At 40.8% G+C, this 27,186-nt stretch overlaps 4 protein-coding genes across 4 annotated transcripts; 1 reads left to right on the top strand and 3 right to left on the bottom strand.

Annotated features, from left to right (window-relative positions):
• Positions 1–905: 905 nt before the first annotated feature.
• Positions 906–6,414, top strand: rpl6 (ribosomal protein L6). Its single transcript, XM_076271118.1, has 7 exons — positions 906–921; positions 1,889–2,038; positions 2,140–2,238; positions 3,216–3,359; positions 5,206–5,254; positions 5,511–5,695; positions 6,225–6,414. Exons 2-7 carry the CDS (start codon positions 1,889–1,891, stop codon positions 6,375–6,377), a joined length of 780 nt encoding a protein of 259 aa, XP_076127233.1. The 5' UTR covers positions 906–921; the 3' UTR covers positions 6,378–6,414.
• A 1,861-nt stretch (positions 6,415–8,275) lies between these two features.
• Positions 8,276–10,674, bottom strand: dynll1 (dynein, light chain, LC8-type 1). The gene is made up of 3 exons (XM_076271119.1): positions 10,592–10,674; positions 9,077–9,215; positions 8,276–8,719 (listed from the first exon to the last, which is right to left on the bottom strand). The coding sequence occupies exons 2-3, from the start codon at positions 9,206–9,208 to the stop codon at positions 8,582–8,584; spliced, it is 270 nt and encodes an 89-aa protein (XP_076127234.1). The 5' UTR covers positions 9,209–9,215; positions 10,592–10,674; the 3' UTR covers positions 8,276–8,581.
• A 1,701-nt stretch (positions 10,675–12,375) lies between these two features.
• Positions 12,376–18,399, bottom strand: polb (polymerase (DNA directed), beta). Its single transcript, XM_076270081.1, has 14 exons — positions 18,205–18,399; positions 17,367–17,424; positions 17,065–17,131; positions 16,880–16,954; positions 16,689–16,747; positions 16,402–16,451; positions 16,222–16,273; positions 15,917–15,971; positions 15,623–15,695; positions 15,188–15,258; positions 14,786–14,872; positions 14,534–14,607; positions 14,200–14,339; positions 12,376–13,502 (listed from the first exon to the last, which is right to left on the bottom strand). Exons 1-14 carry the CDS (start codon positions 18,263–18,265, stop codon positions 13,408–13,410), a joined length of 1,017 nt encoding a protein of 338 aa, XP_076126196.1. The 5' UTR covers positions 18,266–18,399; the 3' UTR covers positions 12,376–13,407.
• Positions 18,400–18,413: 14 nt separating this feature from the next.
• enkd1 (enkurin domain containing 1) lies at positions 18,414–24,523 on the bottom strand. Its single transcript, XM_076270080.1, has 8 exons — positions 24,458–24,523; positions 23,883–23,974; positions 23,412–23,639; positions 22,450–22,622; positions 21,813–21,968; positions 21,190–21,326; positions 20,385–20,521; positions 18,414–19,726 (listed from the first exon to the last, which is right to left on the bottom strand). The coding sequence occupies exons 2-8, from the start codon at positions 23,965–23,967 to the stop codon at positions 19,566–19,568; spliced, it is 1,077 nt and encodes a 358-aa protein (XP_076126195.1). The 5' UTR covers positions 23,968–23,974; positions 24,458–24,523; the 3' UTR covers positions 18,414–19,565.
• Between the last annotated feature and the right edge of the window lie 2,663 nt (positions 24,524–27,186).

Raw genomic sequence — 27,186 nt, 5'->3', positions numbered from 1 at the left:
GTTTCTTATGCGTTATGATTTGTATATCATAGTATTTGTTCATTAGGCTATTGATTGAATTGACGTTGTTGTTTATTATTGCTATTCTCCTTAATCTAGTCTTACCAATTGTTTACTGTTACTTTTAACTATTGTATTGTTGTTATTTGTATTTGCATTGGACAAAAGGGTCTGCCAAATCCTATAACCATAACCATATGGAGGTGTCACGCCTTATCACACAGAAAGAGGTCAACATTCTCACACTGAACATGACCAAAACCAAGGATGTGGTGGGAATCATTTAAAATGTTGTATTTATTTGGGGGGCGGGGGTCCTAAGCAGGGAAAAGAATACAGCATGTCAGGTAAAAAAAAAAAAAGAAATTTCAAAGCTGAAATGAAAAGAAGAATCTATGAGCTTTTAAATGAAAGGTCCGTAAATAGGCTAGCTTTTGTGTAAAAAAAATACAAGATGGCCCATCTCACAGTCATGCTATTTTTTCCGTAATATTATTGTGTGCCTTATCATCTTGATCAGTTATAGATCAGAATAGAACATGTGAATGGCTGTAGTCCAGAATAGTAAATGTGAGGAATTTGTTTATCTTTCTATAGTAAACAATGACCTCTCTAAATTGACATGCATCTAAGGACAGCATAGGAATAAACAAAATCAAAATTGTGTTATTATTTCTTGTCATACTTGTTAATACCATGGTATTAAGTAGAATTATGTTTTTTTATTATTAATGATGAAACATAGTATTCATAATGAATTTGCGGTACATTGTAATGTTTACTCCGAAACAGTAGGTGGAAAACGACCTCGTGTAAGTTGCATGGCCATGGATCAAGGTAACTGAAGAGGAAGGGCCTATCTTACGTCATGAGTATATATTCCCCACATCCCCGGATGTCGGTCTTTTTTTCTATCTAAAGGTAATCATGGCTTCCACGTCGCTTTTGCGGAAATATAATCTATGATCATCCTTGATATAGAAGCTATATATTGTTGAACTGTATTCATGCTGTTGTATTATCATACTTTTAACATTCTATGATGTATAGATTTGTTATGAGTATTTGTTATTTGCTCCGATAAGTGCCTCTTATGTCTAAGTCAAAATACAGGCCTGAAGCCATAGTCGGGTACTGCAGTATTCCGGGTCGCATAGCACGTTTTGCTAGAAATTATACATGTCAAATATCCCTGTGAATGTGAACTGGTTGTGGAAAGTAATTCTGTAGTCTGTTTAAGTCCATAAATGTCAGTGTAATAGTGATTGAAATGCTAAGTTGTGCTGACGGTGAAGTTTAGGGAATCTGCCTAATGTTTAACCTATGCTACAGTGCTAACGCGGTATCATCACGTTGCGTTTCAACAGTAGTGTGGCTACTAGCATAAGTTGACGTTTAAGGAATTACAGCTTGATTAAATGCATCCATGGTACAATTAAATATGTCTGCTTATTGTCTATTTTGGTTATAAGTCGTTTGATAATAAGTAGTTAAGTGTTTACATTGCAGTAGTCTGAATCTTGCTAGTCCTGCTAATGTTGGCTAAATGCTTAGAACCGTCAGGTGTGAATATGTATGGAATTAATTTTATTTTGGGTTGGTGTTGGTAGCATGATTCGAAAATGTTTTGTAGTGACTACTTCAACTCCCAAATTGTACCCTAGAATATATATATATATAATATATATATATATATATATATATATATATATATATATATTTATATTTAAACTAGTCTTGGTTGCTGGTCATGGTGAACAGGTAGTTAAGTTGCAGACTAGGCCGACGGTTGTGGTGGCAGTGAGGGTGTTTGTATAGTGTTGTGGACATGTGTATTGAATTGTATGTCTTGAAAGACTCAACTCGTTTCTTGTGTTCTTGCCATCAGATGGCCGAGGGAGACAAGAAGAAGGTGGCCAAGAGGAAGCACGGCAGCCGTAACCCCGTCCTAGTGCGGGGCATCGGCCGCTACTCCCGCTCTGCCATGTCTGCCCGCCGCGCCATGTACAAGAGGAAGACCAAGGCACCTGTGACCAAGGTGGGCATGGCCAGAAGGCCTTGTGTTGCATGGGAAGGTTCATAGAGGGGTACCAGGTTCTTGATGGAAAATCAACTGACACCTGTATGTGTGTATTTCAGATTGAGAAGAAGCTGAAGGCCAAGGCCCCCACCAAGGCCACCAAGCCAGTCGGTGGAGACAAGAATGGAGGCACCCGTGTGGTCAAGCTGCGCAAGATGGTGAGTGGGTCTTGTCCAGTCTGAGCTCTTCACAGGTGGCTATAGATGAGACAAGGTGTTCATAGGGAATATAATGGATGTTATATACCCCTATCAGAAAGCTGCAAGGTTGTCAATAGTACATTGTGTACAATCAGGACAATAATGTTAACATAGTACCATCTCTTAATTCTTGCTGTAAGCACACCCAATTTGAAGTTACTTCTAATCAAGTCAGATTTGTTCAGTGAATTAACCCTCTAGTCATGCATCTTAACCCTTTAGTCATGTTTTTGTTATGTAAGGATGCATAGACATCTTGAAGGATGAGATGTCTTGGTAAATCAAGAGTTCTTCATCTCTTTAGCCATTTCAGACAATTGTTGCTTCTGCGTGGCTATGTTAAGTTATATGGTCTGATTGGAGATTTTGGATGGTAATTTCTGAGAATTGCATGTAAATAAATGCACTTAGTCTTAGTTCTCCCGGTCAAAGTTTTCTAATATAATTTGTTGCCATTTCATTAGCTGCTCAATTGAAACAAGATTATCCAAATCAATGTCAAAAACATGTGGTGGGCAAAACCAAATCCTTTCTCAGAGCCATTCCAGCAGTGACGCTGCTTTCAGAAGCATCCCAGAAGTGGTGTACATGGTAAAATGGGTCTAGGAGTGCATTTACAGCAGAGCAGAGTTAAGACTCTTTTGAAACGTACCATGGTGAACCTGGTGTAGTTACAAGCATTACGGAGTGTTGTAGCTATGTCCACTCTAGTGACTGTGTTTGAGGCACTCTGTAGATTGGCTGTTATGTTCCACCCCCCTCTGCTTTTCAGTAGTCTTGCATGGATGTTATTCCATTCCATAATTTTGTCAATTCTGGATGAGCCGTTTCTAACAGATCTATGACAACCCTACAGAGGACATGTCTAGATCTAGTCCTAATCTAAGACTGTAAGTAATCCTGGTCCTCTATTCTCCTTGTTTTCCTTGCTGTAGCCTCGTTACTACCCCACAGAGGATGTGGCCCGCAAACTGAAGAGCCACGGCATCAAGCCCTTCAGCAAGCACACCCGCAAGCTGCGTAGTGCCATCACTCCTGGCACTGTGCTCATCCTGCTCACAGGACGTCACCGCGGGAAGGTGAGGGACACACACACACACACACACACACACACACACAGAGCATCTCTACATGTTTGAGTTTTTGTTAAGGTTTCTACACAGAGGAATTGGTTTTTACTTTTTAGTTGATTTGTGATCATATTTCTGCCACCCTTTGATCTAATATGGTTCTGATTAGGACTGTTTAAGGAATTTTCGTAATGGGAACGTGCAACAGGAAACCATTTTTTCTTATTGGCTTTGAAATATGATGTTGCTGTGACTAGGGACATGCCAGGCTTTTTAAATTGGACTGTTCCCTTCCCTGCGGCTTCAATGGCCATAGAAAGGACATGGTCATAGAGCATGGCTGAATTAAAAAAGAATATTATTTCTAAATCACTGCTCTTATGCACCTTCTGTTTGCACTCTACCAATACACCTGGAAGATGACTTGAAGATGTTTGCCAATCAGAGTGAAGTCAGTTATGCATGCACAATTTAATATAAAAAATAAATGCTCAGCTGCAAAATAGAAATTTTTCAAAGCATGCTCTAACATTAGGAACACAAACTAAGGTATTTTTTGTTTAAGTAAACAATCAGGCACTGCATACTTTACAAAAGCCATTCAAGGATTGTTATAAAATAATTGAATAGTATGGTTTGGCATTTGGCGTGGGGGGGGGATAGGGGGACTTTCATATTCCAGCTTCAAATTGAATAAACTGTATCTTTGACATATGTGATCAAAAGGCATTCGAGAACATCGCCTTGGTCTTTGGGGAAACATCAAACAACGAATCTGTTATTGAGAAAAGCAACAGATTAATCAACTATGAAAATAATTGCTAGTTGCAGCCCTAGTTATGTTTCTATGGCTATCTAAGTGATTAATCGCATCTGTAAAATGCCATTTGTGTCAACTGTCTTTCAGAGAGTCTCAGTGCATCTGCAATATTTCCATCTGTGATTGTGTATCAGACAGCTGTGTACAAAATGACATGGCGCATCTTTGCGAATATAGATTGGCACTATTGACTGCTCAAACACTTCACATAGGACATAGACAGAGCGATGGACTGTGTGATTTGAAGTAGCTGTATGCACTGTACATATGAACAAGATATTCATGTGTGAATCAAAACTCAGATTTTCTTGCTTGCGATGTGTGCACTGCAGGCAAACCACCAAATTAAATCGTATTAAATCATCCCTCTAGTGGGTATTGTGCGCCAGCCTGCCAATCTGCATATCCATGGGCTGCCCTCATGGGTCGTCCAGTCAGCTTGAAGTGACTGTTGGCCACACAAACACAGACCATCCCTCTACACGCATCAGTGTGTCTCTTCAAAGCACAAGGCATACAGACACGCACACAAACTGTGCAGAGCCCACACACGGCTTCGTCGTGCCCACACAGTGAAGTAGGGCCGCTGAGGCCAGTGACTCACCCACTCTTGGTTACACGCGCGCATGCACACAGACTCGTACATACACACATCACACACACTCGTTCTCCTGACAAACACTGGCACTTGCTGCATGCTGGCAGATAAAGCAGCCAAAGGTGTGAACATGCATAGACACCCACCCCCAGCTCTACACTGCCCTGAATTACCGCTAGCTACACATCCACACACCCCCACACTCTTGTGGAAAAGGGCCAGCTCACCAATAATGCAAGACTCTGCCATGGCAGAAAACACTGAACTGAAACGTGCTCAAACCCGAGAATGATATTATTGCATCTCAAGTATGCCTCATGGCCAGTCATGCTTTGTGCCAAAGGAATCATTAGTTTGATGGTGGTTGTCCAATTCCTGAATTTCTTTTAATTCCATTTTTATTTATATGTCTAACTTGTGCTCTCTTTGTCTTGCAGCGCGTGGTCTTCCTTAAGCAGCTGGGTAGTGGTCTCCTGCTTGTCACTGGTGAGTTTTCCAGCTTCCCCCAGCCTGCTGCAGTATAAATGGCTCTAGGGCAGCTTAGTGGTATGTGGTGTGCTCTTGAGATTATTACTACAAGTATGATTAGAGCACTGAAGCAGAGAACCATATCTATAATGGCACCATGGTTTACATTAAAACTCATGAGGGGACACACGTGCACCGCGTGTGTGTGTGTGTGTGTGTGTGTGTGTGAATGTATGTTGATGTATGCAAAGTACTAATGTGTCTTCTTTTGCAGGCCCCCTGGCCATCAACAGAGTGCCACTGCGCAGAGCTCACCAAAAGTTTGTCATCGCCACTGCCTCCAAAGTGGACATCTCGAGCATGAACATCCCCAAGACCCTGACGGACACCTACTTCAAGAAGAAGAGGCTGAGGAAGCCCAAGCACCAGGAGGGAGAGATTTTCGACACTGAGAAGGAGGTAAAATAACGATTCTACCATGGTTGAAAGTCTACCAGCCACTGTTGGTTAGTGGTCAAATTCCTTAAGAGTTTGAAAGTAAATCATGTTTTTGCCTGGCTTTTTACCAGCATTTGGCTGGTGCTTTTTTCCATCCCTGATGTCCACCCCCTTCAATTTTAATGTAAATGTAATGGATTACCGAAGGTCTAATCAGCTTTCGTGGCGAAGGTGGACACCTTGACTAGCAAAGCTATTAAATCTTATTGGCTGTAAACAGGCTTTGCTGATGGGATATGCTATGTAGTTATGTTCTGTAAAAAAATTTTTTTTCTAATGCCATTTTATGAGCCATTAAAGCTTTAGTAGTGGGATTGCTAGTGGTGTATAGGAGCATAGGCCCCTGGAATCTGGTGGTTTCTCAACATGATGCCACTGGAAATCCTTTCGCAAAGTTTCACCAATGATTGCTGATTTAGTTTGCCGTTCGCCTAACATGGTGGTTGCTGAGTGCTGACAGGTTTTCCCCACCTTGTCTTCCCCTCTGTAGAAGTACTCTGTGACAGAACAGCGTAAAGAGGACCAGAAGGCTGTGGACTCCCAGTTGCTCCCCCTCATCAGGAAAGTACCACACATGAAGGACTATCTGCGCTCACAGTTCTTCTTGTCCAATGGTGTCTACCCACATAAACTGGTCTTCTAAGTGAACTCCAATAAAATGCTGTCTTTTTCCAACGAAACTACCACTGTCATGTGTTTTTTTTTTTTTTTCATTAACTGCTGTTTGGATTGTATAATTGACTTATGACATGATCATTTGTCTCTGAAATGATCAAGTCTTGCTTAGGGTCGCATTAGCATTTCTAGTGTTTGTTAATGAGTAAGATTCTTGAAAGATTTGCAGGTATCCCAGGGTCATGAATCCTGGAAATCCCTAGAAAAAAAAAAAAAAAAATTTTTGGTAGTAAGCACATGTCCATAGAATCTTTCATTAGGAATTTAATGAAGTGCTAGTATTAGAAAGCACCTTTGATGTTCAATTATGTGAATATTAAAATGAGTTTTGAATCATGGATCAATTTCCATTACAGATTTGCTTTGATTAGGCCGTAACTTGCTGACATTAATCTCTTGGGTGAGGTGTCAGGTTGGTGCATTGCTCAGTGATTAGCAAATCAGACTTGGTAGCAGTACTCACCTCAAATGCTTTCTGTGCAGTTTACTAGTTTGCTTATATAAATAGGTACTAGAGGTGTTTCATTACAACAAAAAAATGGTCAAGCTTGTCGACCCATCCCTAATATAGATAACACTGTCATTTAAAGGTGTGGCTTACTGTACTTGTACTCTTAGTCAGCTGATTTTACAGCTGCTTGTTAAAATAGTCAACACACCAAACACCATTTCTTAGATTAATTTCCAATCATTCCAGGTAATACCAACATCAGCATTGGCAATGAGTTGTCTACAATTTTGCACTACATGTATTTCATATGGAAGTGATTAGTAGTTTGCAAGTTATTGAAAAAATGTACGTTCCACTTCCCATTAACCACTTCAGAGTGGCCTTTGACAGTAGCTTTTATCTACGGCAAGTGCTCAACAGGATCTTCAGCAAAACCTGAGGGGTATTTCACAAAACCTAGATAAGGGATTAAGCTGGAATTTTTTGGTTATCCTGGATGAATTTAGCCTAGACTTGGTTTCACAAAAGAGATGGCACATAAGTTACCATGGAGATTTATTCTCTGCACCTAGCCTGGTCCCGACCAGGCTAACAGCCAAGCTAAGTTAATTCTAATGGTAATTATGTGGTCTTATTGGTTCAGCTAGCTGTCATTCACATCAGACCTCCATGCTCATTTTTGAAGAGCTTTATTCCATTTATACACTATTTGCTAAATGTATTTGCTCGCAAAACAAAAAGGATTGTCTGCCTACTACCATATGGTTATTATTTTAATTGTGATAGCCTTATAATTATTAACATAGGACTAGGTACTCATTGTTTGCTTATTTTATTAGACGTTTGATGAATAGCCTACTGTAGTTGATTGGAAGTGGAGGGGCAAGTTTTCGAAGGTGTTTTCAACTATAATATAAAGGTATATCATACTATGTGCATCTTTGTAATGGAAAGCGCTTTTTTTTTAAATGACGTGTGTCGAGACAAGGAAGCATTCACACGTGGGTGCATACGTAAATTTGCATTCAGTTGGTCTACCACGCCTACTCCTGCTGTTGTACAGAAATAGCCATGATTCCCCATTCCAAAAAGGACAACTTTACTTCATTGTTAGTCTATATCAAAAGCGGCTGTTCACTTTGTGAGAATGACGCTATTTTCCACGTCTTTTTTATTCCAACCGTGAGTTCTTTGGGGCAGAAACGAGAACGCGCACACATCCTGAATTACTTACACCTGGCTTGACATAGTCGCTCCTACTGATCCTGGATTGGCGTTAGTGAAATGAGTTGAGCTAGGATGACCAGACAACGCTATGTCAAACCTTGCTTTATCACTTATCTTGGATGTCTTAATTCTGCCTTTGTGAAATACCCCTCTGGACAGATTCCAGTACATCAATCAACACAAACTGCTTGCCATTTCAACGGGATAGCCAGACCATTCCGCTTTAATTAAAAAAAAAAAGGAAAGAAGAAAAAATAAACCAAGTGACATTAAAACATTTTCAACTGTGTAGAAAACAAAAATAAATACAAGTGTTTCATTCTCTGTTTGCCATTCTTAATTCAAATAGCTATTTTTTTTTCTCTTTTCCCCCCAAAATAACAAAAACAACATAAGAAGCAGCCCAGAAACAGTCGGTCCCCAGGTCAGGAATTAGGAGCCTCTCTGCAAAGTCAGTCTGTGTTTAATGGTCAGTAGTGGGTGAGGTTGGCGCTTTAGCCCGACTTAAAGAGGAGAATGGCCACCTGCCCCAGGTAGAAGTAGATGAAATGCTTGGTCTCGTGGGTGACATAGCTGCCGAAGTTTCTTCCCACAATGCAATGCCAGGTGGGGTTGTACTTCTTGTCAAACTCCTGGTGTGGACACAGGGAGGAGGAGGAAGATTAAGAACTTGGGTACTTTATGGATTATACTGGATGGCATTAATTACTTCATGCCCTGCAACTTCATACTCAGGGAAGGCCAGACCAATCAATAAAAAAAACATTGCTGTACTTGGCTCACAGAGTTAGTGGCTGCTAAGGTTCGCTTCTGCTTTTCAAAAGAACCAGACCAGATAATACAACCCTACTATTTCTCATAGTAGGGTCAGGAAAAGTGTGAATTATCTGGTCTGTGCTCATATGAAGATCTGATGTCCCATCACCCCACTCATGCAATGAGACTTGACGCCCATCACAGTGTCTTAAAGAGTGTTGAGTGCCAGATACCTTTTTGATGTAGGCAGCAATGTCTTTCTCGATGTTGTATTTCTCCAGGGCCTGGGTGGCGCACTCCACAGCGTCCTGCTGCATATCCTCGGACATGTCCGCATTTTTGATCACTGCCTTCCTGTCAGACATTGTGGCTCTGCAAGGTACACAAACATTAAATTAGAACTGAAGGTACGGCGTATGCTATTATGTAAACGTTTAAGTTCAACTGATAACGCTATAGGTACGGATGCAGGTACGGTGGCATCTCCTCCCATCGCCACGGCCTTGCCTGCGCGGTCAGTCGCACAGCCCATCATCAACCACGCTTCCATTTCATCAAACCAGAAGCGCGGCCACCATCTTTCACGCAAGAGCAGTCTTACCAGGACTGATCTCGTGCAGCGTCTCTCTGGCTTAGCGAGCAGTCCAAGCGGCGGTTATCGTGCAAACACCCGTTACATAATGGCTGCACATGGTATACGAGAGTGCCATTATTTCATCTTTGTTGCATAACTCAATCGTCGCGCGTCGGAACCCAATCCAAGTTATTTGCATGGTTTCTATGGATACATCTAATTTCATATTCAGATCCATCTCATTCCAATTAACTGCTACCGTTTCTGGCTTGAGAAACAAACCCAGAAACAATCGGCTTACGATAGCTACTTATATGGTTTCGTTATATTTCACAGCTGGAACTCTTGAAACATTCACAACCTTAAATGACAATGTTAACGTTAGTTAGTGTTTTCCATGCAATTATCGATATCCAACTATAAGTTACTGGCTATCAATACAGATTACGCCATTGATGGGCAGCTAAGATCCCAATGACTCAAAACAGTACAAGTAACATTGAACTTAACATAAAAACTGGTGTAGCTCTAGCTGCTAACGTTAACGTTAATCTAGCGTTGACATAAAACACAACCGCAAACCCAAGTAATTTAACGTTAATTTCACTTGCTCATAGATGGACTTTTACAAATCTGTAACGTTAACGTAAATTGCGAACTAACGTTAATGCATGCTTAACATAAACTTCACAAAATGTTAAAAACAAGTTATTCTGCTTTCTAGGTAACTTTAGCACACCGTTAGTATATGACGTTAATGTTAGTTAACGTATCGGACTTAGAGACCAAGCAAGCTAACACGCAAACTTAGGAATGCACTTATCTTATGTTGCCATGCTAACGTTACTTAGCTAACTTACCGTTAAAATTACCATACCATTCAACAGTTTATGTCTGTCAAATAATTTCACCTCTTATATTTGACTTAATTAAACAGTTTGATCATCTATTACTAGCCCGATTGGCTAATGTTAGCTAGGTGCTATCCTAACTTGCTTACGATAACGTTAATGAATGGAATAACGTTAGAGGTTAACATGACAACGAACCACCCCCAACGCTAGCAGCTGAACCTTAACGTTACATTATTTCGCAAATGTGTATCAAAATACGCTTTTGATAGACCGTCGCCCGTCCACAAAATCAATAATTCGTATATTTTAAGTTTACATACCTTAATGTTCAGCGTTGACTACACACACAGAGAACGCGTCCAAGAGTGCAACGACACAACTCCCGCTAGAAGGTTGACCAAAAGTAAGGTGGGTGTGTAACTGACGCAGGATCTGCGAGTTCTTGATTCTGATTGGGTGCCATAATTGCATTGTCTCCCACCATTGGCTCACCCTTCAAGGTTTTCTCCGGTATTTCTTGCTGCATTTTATTTCAAACCATCATGCTTTGCGCGTTAGACGCTTTGTTGGTTCCCATGGCAACCATCACTTGGAACTGACTAGAATGTTTGTTGTGTCTATGGTTCATTCCAAAGCCTACCGCATTCTATTTACAAAGCAACTTTGGTGTGTATCTAAGTGGAATCTGACGTCCTTGGATAATGTAACATGCACCGAAGAACTGCTTTATTTCATATAGAATCTAAAATACGTGCTTCTATAGATGATGCAGGTCGTCTTTTAGACTGCACAAAAATACTCTTGCAAGAAGCATCGAGAAGCAGCTGAGACCTGTAGGATGGTGTTGGAAGCATCACACATAATGTTTTTTTAGATGCCAAGTACAGAGTACAAGGATACAAGGATACAACGAAGTTTATTGTCACAGGGGGTGGGGGGGGGGGGGGGTGCATTAAGTGGCAAGGGCTGCATAAGAAAGGTGGGGGGGGGGGCACCAACAAGGAGCACCCAAGAGCAACAGGGGCAAGGAAAAACTCCCTTACTCCCTTGTCATGTTAACCCATTCCATGTGCACACATGTGCATAAACAGATACACACGCACACACATACATTCACAGTAATCATAAGTATGACACATACTCACACAGTAGACATATGTACGCATGCATGCACATGCACAAACACACATACGCAGACAAACACACAAGCACGCACACACACACATAAACATAAACGTGTGCACGCACACATGCACACAATTGAAGAATTTCTCAGAATTATGAACAGGCAAGATGGGGGTGGGGTGGTATAAAATGAATTTTACATGTGAAATCTATGAACTAATCATGTTTTGGTACTTGTTGTCTAGCAGATACCAGTGAAAATTGAGTGTGGATAATGCAATTTAGTGAGACAGTTCATATAGGCCTTTCAGCGTGATTTATTTTTGTGGAAAAAATGTGCTGGACTGGGCGGCGGTCATATTTTGTACCGCTCTGCGGTACATCTAGTTTTCAACACTTTATTTTTTATCAACACCATCAGGCCATTTTTTAAAAGTAAATGTTCCAATCAATGATCCAGGCAGCACGTTTTCTTCTCTCTCCTTCATTTTACAGTCTAATTTTTACTGACTAGAACGGCTCGGGGTCAAAGGTCATACGGAATCGATTAATCTGCACTACATTTTTTTAATCAGTTATTTTTTCTCAAATTAATTAATCGAAATTAATCAGTTATTTTGACAGCCCTAAATAATAATAATAATAATTGCCTGAAACTGTGCACTGTTCTTATTAACTAGTAAGCTATGAAGTTTTTACACTAGATAAAGATGCTTTTCTTATCAGGCCCAAACAGTCTTGAATTAAATGTAGGTAGTTCGCCAAAGATAACTTGAGGATGGCTAAATAAAATAAACCATAGGCAGCCTATAATATTTTCCCATTTAACAAATCAACAATCATTTCCTTATAAAAGTAAATATGAAAGTTGCATTATCTCAAATATACTATCTAACTAACAGGCACTTTAGGGTCTTATAAATGATGGATGTAAAAACAATTAAGTTGGCATGCCATTTTTTAAACAAGTCTATGCATAAACCATTTTCATTTTTTTATTTCTCACAAACACCCCACACAGTCATACTTTAAATACACTGTTTCCTTAAAACAAGCAAACCATGCACTCTACTCTTTCTGTAACTGACTGACTGTAACAAATGTTATAGTAAAGGTATCACATCATTCTTCCTCTTTTTTTAGCCCTTCAATGTTTTCACATTTTGTTCTGAAGGCAGTTCCACTGATCCTGTTATCTTCATGTAACATCCATGACTGTTCTGACTGTAGCACTTAAAAATAATAAAAAATATATAATAAAAAATAGGCAAACCACTTTACCATCATAACAAATGAAATTCTCTCTTTTTTACATCATACTTTAGTTCAGCTTTGCAGTCAGACCACATGTGACCAAGTGGTGTTGCTGGGCAGGTTTTATGCTGACTAAATGTTTCAGTGCAGTCACAATGAAGGAGAAGTTCTGATGAAGTGCCGGTCTGTGTTTCCCTATCTGCTGGCTTACTCATTCCTCCCAGTCTCCCAAGGGTCTAGACCGCTTGGTGTGTGTGGGCTCAGGAGTGACACAGGAGACTTGTTCGTTCATCCTCCATCTCTGCCTCTGATAAATGGATGGAAAAGTGACTGCATGGCCGACATGTTTCCCAAATGTGGGTGTGTGGGGCTCCATGTAGTTGAGTCTTAAAGGTTTCCCATAAAACATCCAGGACTTCTATAGTTGTGAGAAAGGAAGACGGCCACACACAGAATACTCCTGTGTACCGCACATTGCTGTAACATCCCTGGAATCTGACAAATATCAATACATACCCTCAATCCCATCCAGCCTACTTAGCACACATCTACAGTATACTTGGTCACTCATACAGTCACTCAGTCATACACAGACACACACGACACATCATCAATATAGGAAATGCAACTTAAATAAACACATGAATAGGGTAAATACTGGTTTTCAGACTCATTTTGCCAGCTCTTTTATCTCCCCCTGTCTCTTTGTCATGTTATCCATCCATCCATTCTTCTCTTCCCTCTCTCTGTTGTGTACTTATTCGCTGCGGTCCTTGGGTTCTCTGTATTTCCACTGGATGTAGTCAAAGATGTCTTTCTCACTGTCCACCAGCAGGGGCTCCCCAGCCATACCTAAAACAACAGTATACTGTTACCATGGAAACAACATTGCTATGTAAAGGTGGTACTGTTACTGTGGAAACAACAGCATCATGAAACAAGGGGCTACCACTGGACAGCAGCGCTGAATGCATTATACAGAGAAGTATTGTATGGGATCAGTACTGGTGTGGAGCCAGAACTGGAAAGACTGTGGAGCTGTGCTACTAACCATTTATTTTCAAAACCTCACAGATACTCAAAAGCACATTTACTGAGCACTGATGAAACGCTGCTTTCTTCCATACTGTATCTGGCAGCATAATACGCATATTCATTTTGCTTTTGCTGAGGAACACACTATCACTGTCATGACTCCAAACATGCGTTGGCTCTATCTTAGCAGGTCATCCCGTTTTCCTGTGCAACCAATGATCACAACTACACAGATAAAAGTTGTGTCTGTCCCAAAACATTAATGTAAGGTGAAAAATATTCCCACAACTACGTATGACGTGTCTAAAGTTATTTTCAATTTTACCCCTGATGATGTTATTGACTCAATGATGTGCATTATGTTCTGCATACACTGGTGTATTCACTCAATAACAGTATTATGTCATATGATGGGTGCTCAAACAGTAACGCTATAGAGAAAACAGAAATAGGTCAGAATGCAGAGGAGCTGATGTGGACTACAACAGCATTTGTGTTGGGCTGGGAGACTCACCAGTGACCCCTAGTGGGCGGATGGTGTACTCGTTGAGGGTGAAGCCCTTCTCCAGCGCGTGGGTCCTCATGTTCTTGTTGAAGACGTCACTGCCGGTGAAATAGAGCACACCACAGAAATACTGATCCTTAGGAATGAGCCTAGAGAGAAGGGAATGGAGGACAAATTAGTCATCAATACACTTTGCCCCTTCATCGATCATGCCTTTAAAGAACAAAATAAATGAAATCCGCATTCTTGATTTGCATGACATCTATATTATGATCCTGCATCGGCACAGAGGAATTTTTATCAAAACTTAGGCATAAGTTGGTATCCACAAGACAAATGTTACCTGATGTCAATGCGTCTGTGGGGGTTCTCCTCCGTTGCATCTGGATCATCCTTTAACTGCAGCTGACACACACCCTGCAGCCATATTCAGCACAAGTCTGTGATCAACACCATATACTAACACACGCTATATTGTAGTATGTTATGTCAACCAGTTATCTAATATTTGATAATGAGGATTATCAATGTTTTATACAGAAATATCCTTCTATCTAATTTTGATATATGCTACTTCTTTGTGTTTTTGTCTAACCATATATTTGGTATCTCCTTTGGACAGAGTCTCAGTGATAAAGCCAATGGACTCCAAATGTTCAACCACTGCATGCAGCAACTTGGGCTGGAGAGAGAAAACACACACACACACACACACACACACCAAACACCAATGACGAAAGTAATTAACCATCCATAAAATGAATGGTTGGTTATCACACATTTATGCTGGTCATGTTCCCAGATTGGCAATATATGCACACATTCCAGAATTAGAATAAGAATAATAATAAGAAAAGTAACTCTAATAATAAACACGGGTTATATGTAGCCCATATGCGGATATTTTAAGAAAGGTCACTCAGGAAAAGTTAAATAGACAGATGAAAGACAGGCAGTGTGCAAGTTGAAACTATGAACTCTACAGAAGGTAACAGACCTGTTTCTCTGTCTCGGAGGTGTAGTCCGGGTGGGTCAGCAGGATATCAATATCACCACTAGACTCCGCACCTGGTGTCAGAACACAGAACCACAGACCAGACACAAGTCATCATCACAGCGCTCTCATTTCACCAGAGAAAAACTGATCCATGCATTCAGGGAATAATAACCTGCTGGACATGCCTACAGGTATGAGGGGGGCCTGGGAAGCATCTGGCTCAGCACACCTCAAACATTCGCAACAAACCTCACAAGCCACCTCATAACCAAGACAGTGCTCTATAGTCAGAAATGATCAAATAGTTGTTACAAATTATGTATTTATCAATAACTATCAATAACCAGGTGATTATTGGAATGGCATGGACTGATTGTTTGCTCTTTATTATCCATCTATAAAGGTCTTGTGATAGTTTAAGCCCTGGTATCTCACCTCTCCTGTAGCTTCCACAGATGGTGCCAATGTACTCTGGGTCCACCAAATCCAGTTCCTTAAGAATAAGGGACTGAACAACAATGCAACACCATATGAATGTCATGATAATATGTCCAGCATTTCTGATATACTGTATCTGAAATATATTTCATGTAATGTAATGCTATACAAGACTAATATTCATACCCTGATTTAGTACTGAAGACGTTAATTATCCAATGTTTGCTGTTTAAATGTAGTCTCTGTTATATTGTCTTATACAAAAGTATACGATAAAGGGTAATAACTCACCTCCATCTTTGACATCTCCGAACGAGGAATACGCTTCTCAAAATCCTCAAAGTACCTGTTGTAGAAAGGGATACATCATTAAAGGAGTATTCCAGCGATTTTTCACATAGATCCCTGTTTCTCAAAGTCACTGAGTACTATCGGTACGAAAAAAAAAGAAACGAAAACAATTGGTTCTACCTAGCTCAAGTTGCTGCAGCCAATGGTTCTAATTCATAAATCACACACATACATAAAGATGTATGTAAACATCCCAAAACATACTGCGTTCAGACATGAAGTGTGTGCATTCTAGGTTAACTCACTTCAGGCCAATCTGTTGGTGGTGATTCAATTTGTGTTCAATTTTCTTCAGATCTAAAGGCAAGACAAATAATGAATTAAATGTGAAAAAGATGTCATGAACAGAAACAAACATTAGCTGTTCTTTAGGAAACATTAGGAATAACAAAATAAGGGGTCACAATGAAGGTACATAAACAAACCTTCCAAGGTCTTCACCCCCTCATCAAAGAACTTTCTCGCAGCAGCCGGCCTAATGACAGGGAATGCAGAGAGTTACAGGTGAACAAACAGAGCAAAAGAGGACTGTTAGACGTTCCTGAAGATAAACACCACACAACATGACCAGCAATAACCAAAGACAATCAACACAGTAATGCATTATGCAGATGCAGTTAAATTGTGTTTTTTATGTACAAATTGTAGCAACAAATTTCCCCCTGGGGACAATAAAGTATGAATCTAGTGATTGGTTAAAGGACTACCATACCCAATGCCTGTGACTCTCGTGAGGAAATTGATTGAAGAGCTAGTGTCATCATTACGGATCTGTGAAACAGAACTTTCAGTGAGCATTGTATTTCTAACACCCCTTTTACAAACATCCTGGTGGAATATTTGACCAGATGAAGTCAGAAGACAATCATGTTTTCTTTGTCCTTGTAACATGTGGCTACTTACTTTTTCTATCTTACGTAGTTTCCCTGTTGTCAGAAACTCGTCAATCTTCTCTGCGATTTTAGCTCCAACTCCGTCCTTTAACGGGGTAAGAAACATTAGCCTAAACGTTCACAAAAGTTACATGTGTACATGTACAACAGTAAAGCTATCCAGTAAAATAATCCAACAAAATTGTCCTCTCTTACCAATTTTTTTGCTTCAGTTCCATTTTTGATTTTTTGAGGGTACTTGCCAATTACAGCTGCGGCTTTCCTGTAAAATAAAAGCCCATGTCATGTATGATGTAGGAATCAGTCAGACACATAGACTGTATAGAACTAGTTCTATATATACAGTCTATGGTCAAACACTATGCAAGATCATTTGGGTCCTTTTATGTGACGATCAGATAAACATAATGAACAGAAAACACCTTGAAGCAAAACAAGACACCTCTACAGTACTTACATCGTGACATACAAACACATAACATTATGGCATATTTTACCTGTATGCATTGTATTTATGAATTGCCCTATTCACATTTTTTTCATAATTGGCCAACTCTGAAAAAAATAAGAGAGAGAGAGAGAGAGAGAGAGAGAGAGAGAGAGAGAGAGAGAGAGAAAGCTTATGGTTATTGTAGTGTTCATATACTAGGTCGCTTTGGACAAAAGCTTCTGACAAATATCATAACATAACCATGTATAATGGGTGTGTCTGGTAAAACAAAAACAAAAAACACCAAACATCAACAATATCTCTGTTCACAATACAAAATATGTGGGTCTGCTGCCTTGCTTCAATAGTCCAAAAGGGTTGTTTACGACAGTAAAACATCTTTATGGTAGGACTGTATTAACCAATAGGAAGTCCAGCAGTGTCCATTTAAACCTATGATTTAAACGGATAGCTGCCTACAACCATTACATTTAGTTAAAAATAATGCACTGGTCACCACGTTAAAAATAATGCACTGGTCACCACGTAATCTTGGTGACATTTGCTATTTATAGAACAGTACGAGAACAAACTGTAAGATAGCAAAAACTGAGGATGAGCCATCTTGGACATTTGTTAGCTTTGTTATTGGCTGTCATGCATTGTTAGCTGCCTAACGTTACTTGGCTAACTTAGTTAGCTCGTTCGGTATGTGAGACGTAACATCACACTTGATTCGGTCGAAAATCTTTCACATTAAGTGCTATGCAACGTATAGTAAGGTACAAAAAAGACTAATCCGTATCATATGCACCGATTCGTTTCGGTGAATCAAGTGTGAGCCAAAGAGCTAATATCTAAAAGCTAACGTTAACCAGCCAGTGTCAATGCACGGTAGCGCTTACCGATGAGAAAGTCCGTGATTCCCTCATTCAGAGTTTCTTGTGGTGCCTTTCTCTTGCTCATGTTTACAGTTACACTAGAAGTAGTCTCCTAGATCAGTAATGTACCTGATGTGAATATATATATTTTAAATAATATCTCTGGCCAGCTCGCAAGACCAATCGGACAATGAGCAAGCTTGCAGGCCGAGTGGAGGGGGTGGGGCATCTACATGGCGTCATTATGATGTTGGTGATGTGTGTTTGACAAATAATAATATTTAAACACTGCTCCAGCACTCAATACACGTTGTTAAATTAATGCATAATTGAAATTAAGTTCTCACTGCTATACTCATTATTTACACACATAAACATTTATTATTTTCAAATTCAGTGCACTGCAACAAATTTGTTCTTGCTTGAGGCTGCTATAATACAAAAACTTGTTGAGCTCTAGGCACTCTAGTAGGAAACCATGCTCCTAGCTGACACTGTAGCAATGTGTTCTACAATAATCTCTCCACAAGCTTGTGATTGGGAACCACCTTTAGGTGATGTTCTTCAGGTAACCAGTCCCTATGTTTCACTGATAAACAGCAATACATCAATAAAACAGGGCAGTTTGGTCCATTTTACAGAATATGATAACCAAGGATCTGCTTGATTTGTGGACAGGACACAAACACTACATTCACAAGGTCACTATGTACTAATAATTACAAAGTTATTACATCTCAGCGGTCATTATTTAAGCAGTTATTCATTACCTCAGATTAAACATTCTCCTTCAAAACCCAACAAATCAAGGACGACTTGATCTGTAGAACTGTAGCACATATAAGAATGGTAACCAACAGAGCATTTAACCGTTTGTGTGCTTCATGCAGGTAAAATGAGCAGATGAAAAGAATACTTCTGTCTGCATTAGATCTCTGAGTCTGGCTGCGTCTGACTGAGACTACAGTGTCACCGACACCTACACCTGAATGGACTATAATGAAACTGCAGTTGGACAGAACTCCATGTTGGCACTCAGTCTCGGATTATTCAAATGTGTTTGGTTGATTCAATGCTCCAATGATGTATTCAGTCAAAGTTAAAGATTAGCAACATGTTACAAAAAACAAACAAACAATGAAATCGACTGGTTTACAGGACAGAAGCAGAGCCTATTTATGCACTACTAAACCACCCTTATAGGGAACTATCTCTGCTAGAACCCAAACTTTAGCTCAGCGCTAGAGGGTCAGCTGTTCCGCAAATCCGGCCCTGTCAGATCCCTTCAGTGTCAAGCTGTCCCTCTGCCAAGCGGACCGCGTTTTCAACAGGCCCAGTGCGTGCTTCAACTCCAGCATTCCCTACAGCACAGATAGGCGGCCGATTTAGGAGTCGATTTTGACGTAGACCTTGTCCCGAGAGAAGACCTTGATGGCTTCCTCGAGCTCCGAGAGCTGCCGGTCCAGCTTGGTGCGACGGGAGCGAACGCCTAGACTGTCGGCCTTCACCGGGAGAGACACCAACACATTCACCAGCGTCTTGTGAGCTGCAGACAAAACAACAGAGAGAGAAAGACAGACACAGGATGCATCTCAGTCATTGTCTGCAGTAATCTTTGTGTTCTCTTTTTGTGTATTTACAGTTCTGTATTGCACATACATTGTAGGGGTACTGGAGGTGTAGTGGGGAGTCCTAGGAGTAACTAAGGAGTATTTTTGAGAGAAAACACAGAGAAATTTTTTTTCTCTTTGCTCTTTAGCATCCGTGACTGCGTTTACATGCACCTCAGCATCCTGGTGATGATCGGGATTTTGAAGTATCCCAGTTTCGTGTTTGCTCATGTAAACATCATATCCCGATTTCAAAACCCTGGATTAGCCTTATCCCGGTTCTCAGAAATTTGGTTAGGCAAGCTTGAGTATTCTGAAAGAAACCAGGATACTGTTCCATGTCCATCCTGGACAGCTGCTGGTTACATACATAGAATTGTATTGTTTGTAAATGGGAGACTAGTATTCATCATGTATACAGGAATATTAATAACCATTCTCTGTGTTCATCTAAACACCTGAATATATGATCAAAATCAGGAACCAGCCCTTCTACTGAAGTGCATGTAAACACATTCTGTGTGTGTGTGTGTGTGTGTGTGTGTGTGTGTGTGTGTGTGTGTGTGTGTGTGTGTGTGAATGTGAGTCTCATACTCTCTTTAAGTGACTGGAGAGTCTCCTGTCTGTCCATCTCTGGCATCTGTGTGTGTCCGGCTGGAATGGAGGGATCAGGAGTGTTTTTCTTCCTCTCTTCCTCATCCTTCTTCCACTGTTCTTTCCTCTCCAACAGACTGGAGAGAGAGTGAGAGTGAGAAAGAGAGAGAACATGTGAGAGGGAGAAAGAGAGGGAGAGAGAGAAAGAGAGAGAGAATATGTGTGTGTGAGAGAGAGTGAGAGTGAGACTTATCTGCTCCCAACCAACACACAACACTTTTAAATGACTGGACACTGTCCATTACCTTGTAAAGAGAAGAGAAAGTAAATACAATCAAGACAAAGTGGTGCCACTAAGATACATCTACACTGAACAAAAATATAAAAACATTAGTTTTCCATTAGCTGAAGTAAACTCTTCCATTTACATGCGCAAAAAAATGTTTCTCTCAAATTTTATTTAGAAATTTGGTGAAATACATATTGGTGAGCCCTTCATCTAACATTCATACAAGTATTGTATTTATATTTTTGTTCAGTATAATTAAGTGTCTTCATGTGGCATCTACAGTATTTACAGTTTTCTGTACTGCTGAAGGACTAACTTGGAAGTGTTGTTAGTGTAATGAATAAACAAATAAATGTGTATGCCTACGTATGGTTACATACATTGTACAGGGAAGAAAAGTGTTGGTGTATGTTGTGGGACCATGTGCTTGTGATGCACTTGTGGTGGTGTCCTTGCGGGGTCCACTGTGTGCTGTGCATGTATGGTGTGAGTGAATCATGGGGATGAATGACTCACTACTGTGGCACTCTGCCCTTCTCTGCGCTGGGAGGGGACCTGAGGTTCGTGAGGGACTGTGAGCGCCTGAGAGCCGTCTTCCCCGCTGATCGTGCGTTATGGCTCACAAAGTCTACCTTGCGCCCTCTAATCTCCAACTGCAATGATACAGGACACTCTCAGATAAAACAAACAAACAAACAAGCTGTGTGTGTGTGTGTATGTGTGTGTGTGTGTGTGTGTGTGTGTGTGTGTGTGTAGACTAGCATTTATGAATAGCTGAGAATGAATCTGTGTGTCCGTTTGCTGCTTTTAATCAGTTTATAGTTTGACTATGCTGTGTTGTAAAGTGGACCATTGCTCCATCAGTTGCCATTGGGCTAGCTCAGCTGCGCTTGAGAACTGTACTCCTTTCCATACACCAGAATTTTTGGAGTTAAAACACAGCTGAACTTGCTGGAAACTGGAACTACCTTATCTCGACCATAATGATTGAAGAATGCCTAAACTCTTAAAAAAAAGCAGCTAAGCAAGAGAGAGAGAGCAATTGCTCCCATAAGATTGTGTGTGTGTGTGTGTGTGTGTGTGTGTGTGACAATGAGTATGTATGGTATGAGTATGGACAGCTAGCGCCTCTCACCCACCTCTGTGCTGGAGAGGGATGGGGCGGAGGGAGAGGAGGGCACTGCAGCGGAGGATGAGCATGTGCGGGGACGGGACTGTGTCCGACCTCCTGAACCACTGGCAGAGTGAGCTCTCAGGAAGTTCTGACACTCCGGCTTCTTGGGGGGACTGGTCTCCTACAGAAAGGAGAGGGGAGAGGGATGGAGAGAGAGAGAGGAAAGAAAGAAAGACCGAAAGAAAGAAAGAAAGAAAAAGAGGTACCATTGAACACACTGAAATAAACATATATTTTCCATCAAATCAGATGCCAGAACCTGATAACCAATGGCGATTCAAGCCCAAGGGTATTTCCCCAAAGCTAGTTTTGCTACACTGATGAACTCAATGTCTCCTGATTGTGCTTCAACTACAATTATCTTCAGGGTGGGTTTCCTTGACTGATTGACTTTTTATTGACTGATTGGCAGACTAATTGATTCATTGATAAACTGCAGGGCTCAACATTAATGGTTTGCCGGTTTCCCTTGGCTACCAAATTGTTACAAGTAATTTGGTTGGCTTTGGCAATCAAAACCTCATGCCTGGTTGCCAAGCTGGCAACCACTTTTAAGAGTTAACTTTGAGCTCTGAACTGTATACGGTAACAGTTTCCCTCACCTGGAGTTGGGTCATGACTCTGGCCTGAACGTCCCGGTATTTGGGGGCAGTCCACAGAGCCTTGACCGGGACAGGACGCGAGTGCTCCTTCTGCGCCTCCTGCTCACGACACTTCTTCTGGATCTCTCTGAGCCGCCGCACATTCTCCTTACCAAAGTCCCGCACTGCCGACTCTTACACAGTAAGTGAGCAATGAGAACAAAATGGAGGGCAGAGGAAATTAGTATCTAGAGATTAAGACAACAAAGGAGGGTGGTTCCCTTTGTAATAACACAGACTTTGATTCCAGTGAAAGGTTGTTGATATTCAAGTTCAACAGAAAATCATGTTTAGCTAAAGTAATGTGATTAGCTGGAAAAGCATTTGGTTTGGACTTTGTTTCCCATTTACAGAGTTTTTTGGGCACACACCAGCTTCACAGCTAGGAGGGTTAGGAGAATGTCACTGAAGTAAGTGTAATGTGGGATGAAGATTAAAAGTACTTACATACTCATTTGTAATTTGTCTAACTTTGTCAAATCAGACACTGCATGTATTTATACAGTAAAATGTAGAAGTCCTACTCTTGCGGACTGTCTATGAAACAGTGGAAACTCTGGCATCTCAGTGGCATGGTAATTAATGCCACAGAGATCAGACGGGTATTATCCCAAGCTGATCAAACGTAGCCAGTGTCAATGGAAGGTAATCCTCAAACCTGGCCACACCGTCATAAACTCTCACACCTCAACTCAATCCTCTGGCATACATTTACAACACAACACCATTAAACCTGAGGTGAAGAACTGTACTTTTACAAGGTTTTAAAGCCTATCTAGTCCTCACACCCGTAACGACAGGGGTGTAATTTAGAAAAGATGAGCATGTGCTATTTTACTGCATTCAAAAGAAATCTAAAGTGAGAAGGAGAGCAGTTTACAGTAAAGTTAAGTTTAAAGGTTTCATGGCTGCATTTCCCTTACTGTTTTTAGGCTGTGAAGTCCGGGAGACGCCCTCCAGTGTGAGGAGGGAGCCCACAACCCCTCTCTGCCCCCGCTCCAGGATGTGTGTGGAGTTGGGATTGATGCGGGGTTGTGGCCGTGTGGTTCGGGCACTGTAGGAACCTGGGTACAGTGTATGGTCTGGGGCCAGTGGGCCTGACAGCAGTGCCGAGGTGCCAGGAACCGAGTTCCCTTCCAGGCGACCACGCGCTTTTAGAATCACCACACAGGGATCATAGAGATGAAAGAGCCACCATAGTATAGTAAGGAAACTTCATAAGGCAATTTTCAAATGCATTTTAAAATGTCTTTGTGTTAACCATTTCACCATTTAATTGTTTTCAGTTGAGTGTTACTGAATTTAACATTTTACACATTTTCTCCAATATTTTAACATGACACTGGTAAATAATATTTGTTGAATGAACCATCCACCTTTTGACAAGTTCTTACCTGAGGAAGGTCGCTTGTAGTACTCGGGGAAAAGTGTAGGGTCCGGAGGAATCGGTCCAGAGATCATAGAGGGGCCTTCACACATGGCAGAGCTACAAAACACATAACGTTACTAGATGAGACTGACTATCTACCTACTACCAGAGAGACTCTGCTACTACCTAAGACAGACGTACGTACGTACGTACGAGTGTTGTTAACATAAACACCTTTAGCCTAATCCTGACACAGTGACCAGCTGATCAAACACGTACTCTATAATAATTTTCTTGGTGTCTTGGAACAGTTTACATTGTTTACGCTGCATGCATACATGTGTGTGAGACATCGTTAAAACGGCGTTTAAAAATAACAAAGAAGTACCAACGTCAATTTCATTGGATGGAAGCATGGAAGCTCTGTTTTGGGCTAGCATTCACGTTAGCTATCGCTAATAACGTTAACTACATCGATGCCGCTTTTGCATTTAATATGATCTAGCTGTCTAGTTTTGCATAAAATCTGCGAATCACTTCGAGAGTTGGATATAGCATCCATATATCAAATTCAGTTTCGTAATGCACTAAAAAACTTACCTTTGTAGAGGTATACGACTTAACTTAACGATAAATTTAAACTGTTGCTGGTTAGCACGCACAATGATGACGCAAGCACAACACTCTGGACCCAAACATTTCACCATGGTAACAACTTAAAGAGCCCAGAGCCTTCTATCTGTACGGCTCTGAAAGAGCCAGAAGACTTGGTGCCAGTCCTTACCAAGACTGGACCGCAGGTGGTTCAATGGAATCTTAAATTTCACTCCAACTAGTGTGATTTGCTACGGTAGGGTAGCCTTACCTGTAAAAACACACTGATTATGTTTTTGACACTCAAGGGCTTTAAACTCAACCTTCATTTTAGAAATTAGGGCCTATTTCAAAATCGAATGCAAATTGTATTTGTCACATAGCCTAGGCCTATACAATATCAGACATAGGCCTACACAGCACAACATAGTGCAATGCTGTGTCTTGGAAGATAAGGCTTAAAAAAAGTGCAATTCAAAGTGCAATTTCATACTTCACATAGGCTACTCAGAGAGTGTGTAGCATCTAGCCTAATAAATCCGGGCTCTGACATAAAAAAGGAAAAATAATGGGAAAATGCAAAAGTATAGGCAGAGTCCAGTGTACACAAAGTAGCCTATAGTCCTACAAGTAGCCGGCTTCAGACTATCAAGCCAGGCCAGGCTAGGGTAATTTGAGGGGCCACCTAGTGATAGTAGCCCAGGCTACAAGCCTCATGTCCCTGACACGTTTGTGTTCAGACTGTCAGGCCATTAGCCTCTCCGCATTACACCTCGACACGCCCTGTGAAAACGTCACCAATACCACCCATTTTCAAACAGGATAAGCAGAAAGTCGTGTGTGTGTGTGTGTGTGTGTGTGTGATATAGTTCTGATATGGCACCGCTTGATGTTAATGGATTGCAAGTCAGATAGCTCAGTGCATCTGAACGCACCACTCTGGAGAGCTCATCTGTCCTGCTAAGTGCTGTTGCCAAAGGTGGAGATGTGTCCTATCAGGATGCTCTCAATGGTGCAAGAGTAAATGTTCTGCAGCACCTTCGATGGTAGGTGGAAGTCTCTCAGACGGCGTAGGTGGAACAGACGCTAATGAGCCTTAACCAGGGTGTTGAAAGGACCATGACACAGGTCAGGCGCGATGTGAATGCCCAGGTATCGGAAGCTGTCCACGCTCTCCACTACGGTCCCGTTGATGAAGGAGTGCTTGTAGTTCCCCGTCTGCTTTGTGCTTAACTCCACAATCAGCTCCTTTGTCTTGCTGACGTTCAGGAAGAGGTTATTCTCAATGATGCCAATATAAATATATCAATAAAACAAACAAAAAATATAGTAGCCTACACAATAGTTGTTATGTACAAATAAACCAAAACAATATAAACAACAAAAAGACAAAACATTTTAGAAGGAAAAGGGTAGTCCCTATAGCCTAGACATAGATAAATCAATAGCGTATCAAAAATTTAATTTCTCCCCCCTAGCCTATGCCCAGTGTAAAAAAAGGCCATTTAATAATTTAATATTGCCGTTTCAAGAGATGTACGTTACATGTATGATTGTAGACTACATGTAGCCCTACAACTTTTGACGGGGAAAACAAAATGAAATATAGGCTATAGGCCTTCATAGGCCTAATGCATATAATGGCAAAAATATGTATTGTTTGTGGAATGTGTGTTTAAATGTTCATGGCCCTTATAGGAAAAGAAACTTCTCAGGCCATGGAATGGAGACATTTTCCAGAAGGCATCCATTGAAATAGTCTGTGATTGGGGTGATACTTCACTCAGTCCTCGCCCTGCATGGCCTCTTATACTGAATGTCCTGTAACCTGGGTATATGCAAACCTGGTGCATTTCCTATCATAGATATAAAAAATAGATGCACTGGTATTATACCGCTTATCTATGTTTGCCATACCGAATCACTCCATTCTACATTCATCCAGGGAGCAGTTGTTTCTGTTCCGGCCGGAGATGATTCTAGATAGAACTATCTGAAACAGGTGGGATAAGCTATGATTTGTCTCATTGTGATTAGGAATGTATAGCCAGATATACATACCAGTAGGCTATAGTAGGCTACTAGGGTTATAAATGCCCAAGCTATTTTGCTTTGTTTGACAACACATTTAAGAACAAAAGGTTTCATGTTTTTAGACAGCCTGCCTAAGGTGGGTAACAGTGCCTGAACAAATGAAGAGTTTGCTCCAAAACGCTACATCCTCCATTTTAACATCCTCCACTTTTTTTTTACATTTTGTTTTCCACATAATTTCGGCAGAACTGTAATTAGGTATTGTTATTTGATTGATCTATAATTAGTCAAAACATCAGAATTGAAATTTTACCGATATGACCTGAAATATAGGCTACAATAACATTACCCTATAGGCTACTTTTAATGTTTTTAAAAATGGAGATATTTTGGAATCAAACTCTTCAATGTAGCTGTGTACACCATCGTGACGTCATAATGCGAAATAGAATGTTTATATCTTACAGTGTTTTGAAGTAACCATTCACAATACCAACTGGGTGTCGAGGAGCCGAAGTCCTTGTCCATCACGGTGCTAAATTTAATCAGCCGCCCTGCCTCAGATTCAAAGACTGCTATGAAGCTCCAGCGCCCCAACAACAAAACGCCACCACCCAGTCCGGCTAATATGCCAACCTACCAGCATACAAGTAAGTGCGCTAACTGGCTTTAAAACTCGCTCAGATTACAGGGGAGATGCA

This window comes from Alosa pseudoharengus, unplaced genomic scaffold (genome assembly GCF_046254945.1).
Source record: "Alosa pseudoharengus isolate Yale_2024_CS ecotype anadromous, Long Island Sound unplaced genomic scaffold, YU_APseudo_1.1 YU_APseudo_1.1_scf_6, whole genome shotgun sequence".
NCBI classification, from domain to species: Eukaryota; Metazoa; Chordata; class Actinopteri; order Clupeiformes; family Clupeidae; genus Alosa; species Alosa pseudoharengus.
Note: the sequence above shows the minus strand (reverse complement) of the source record. Positions and strands in the feature narration are given on the sequence as shown.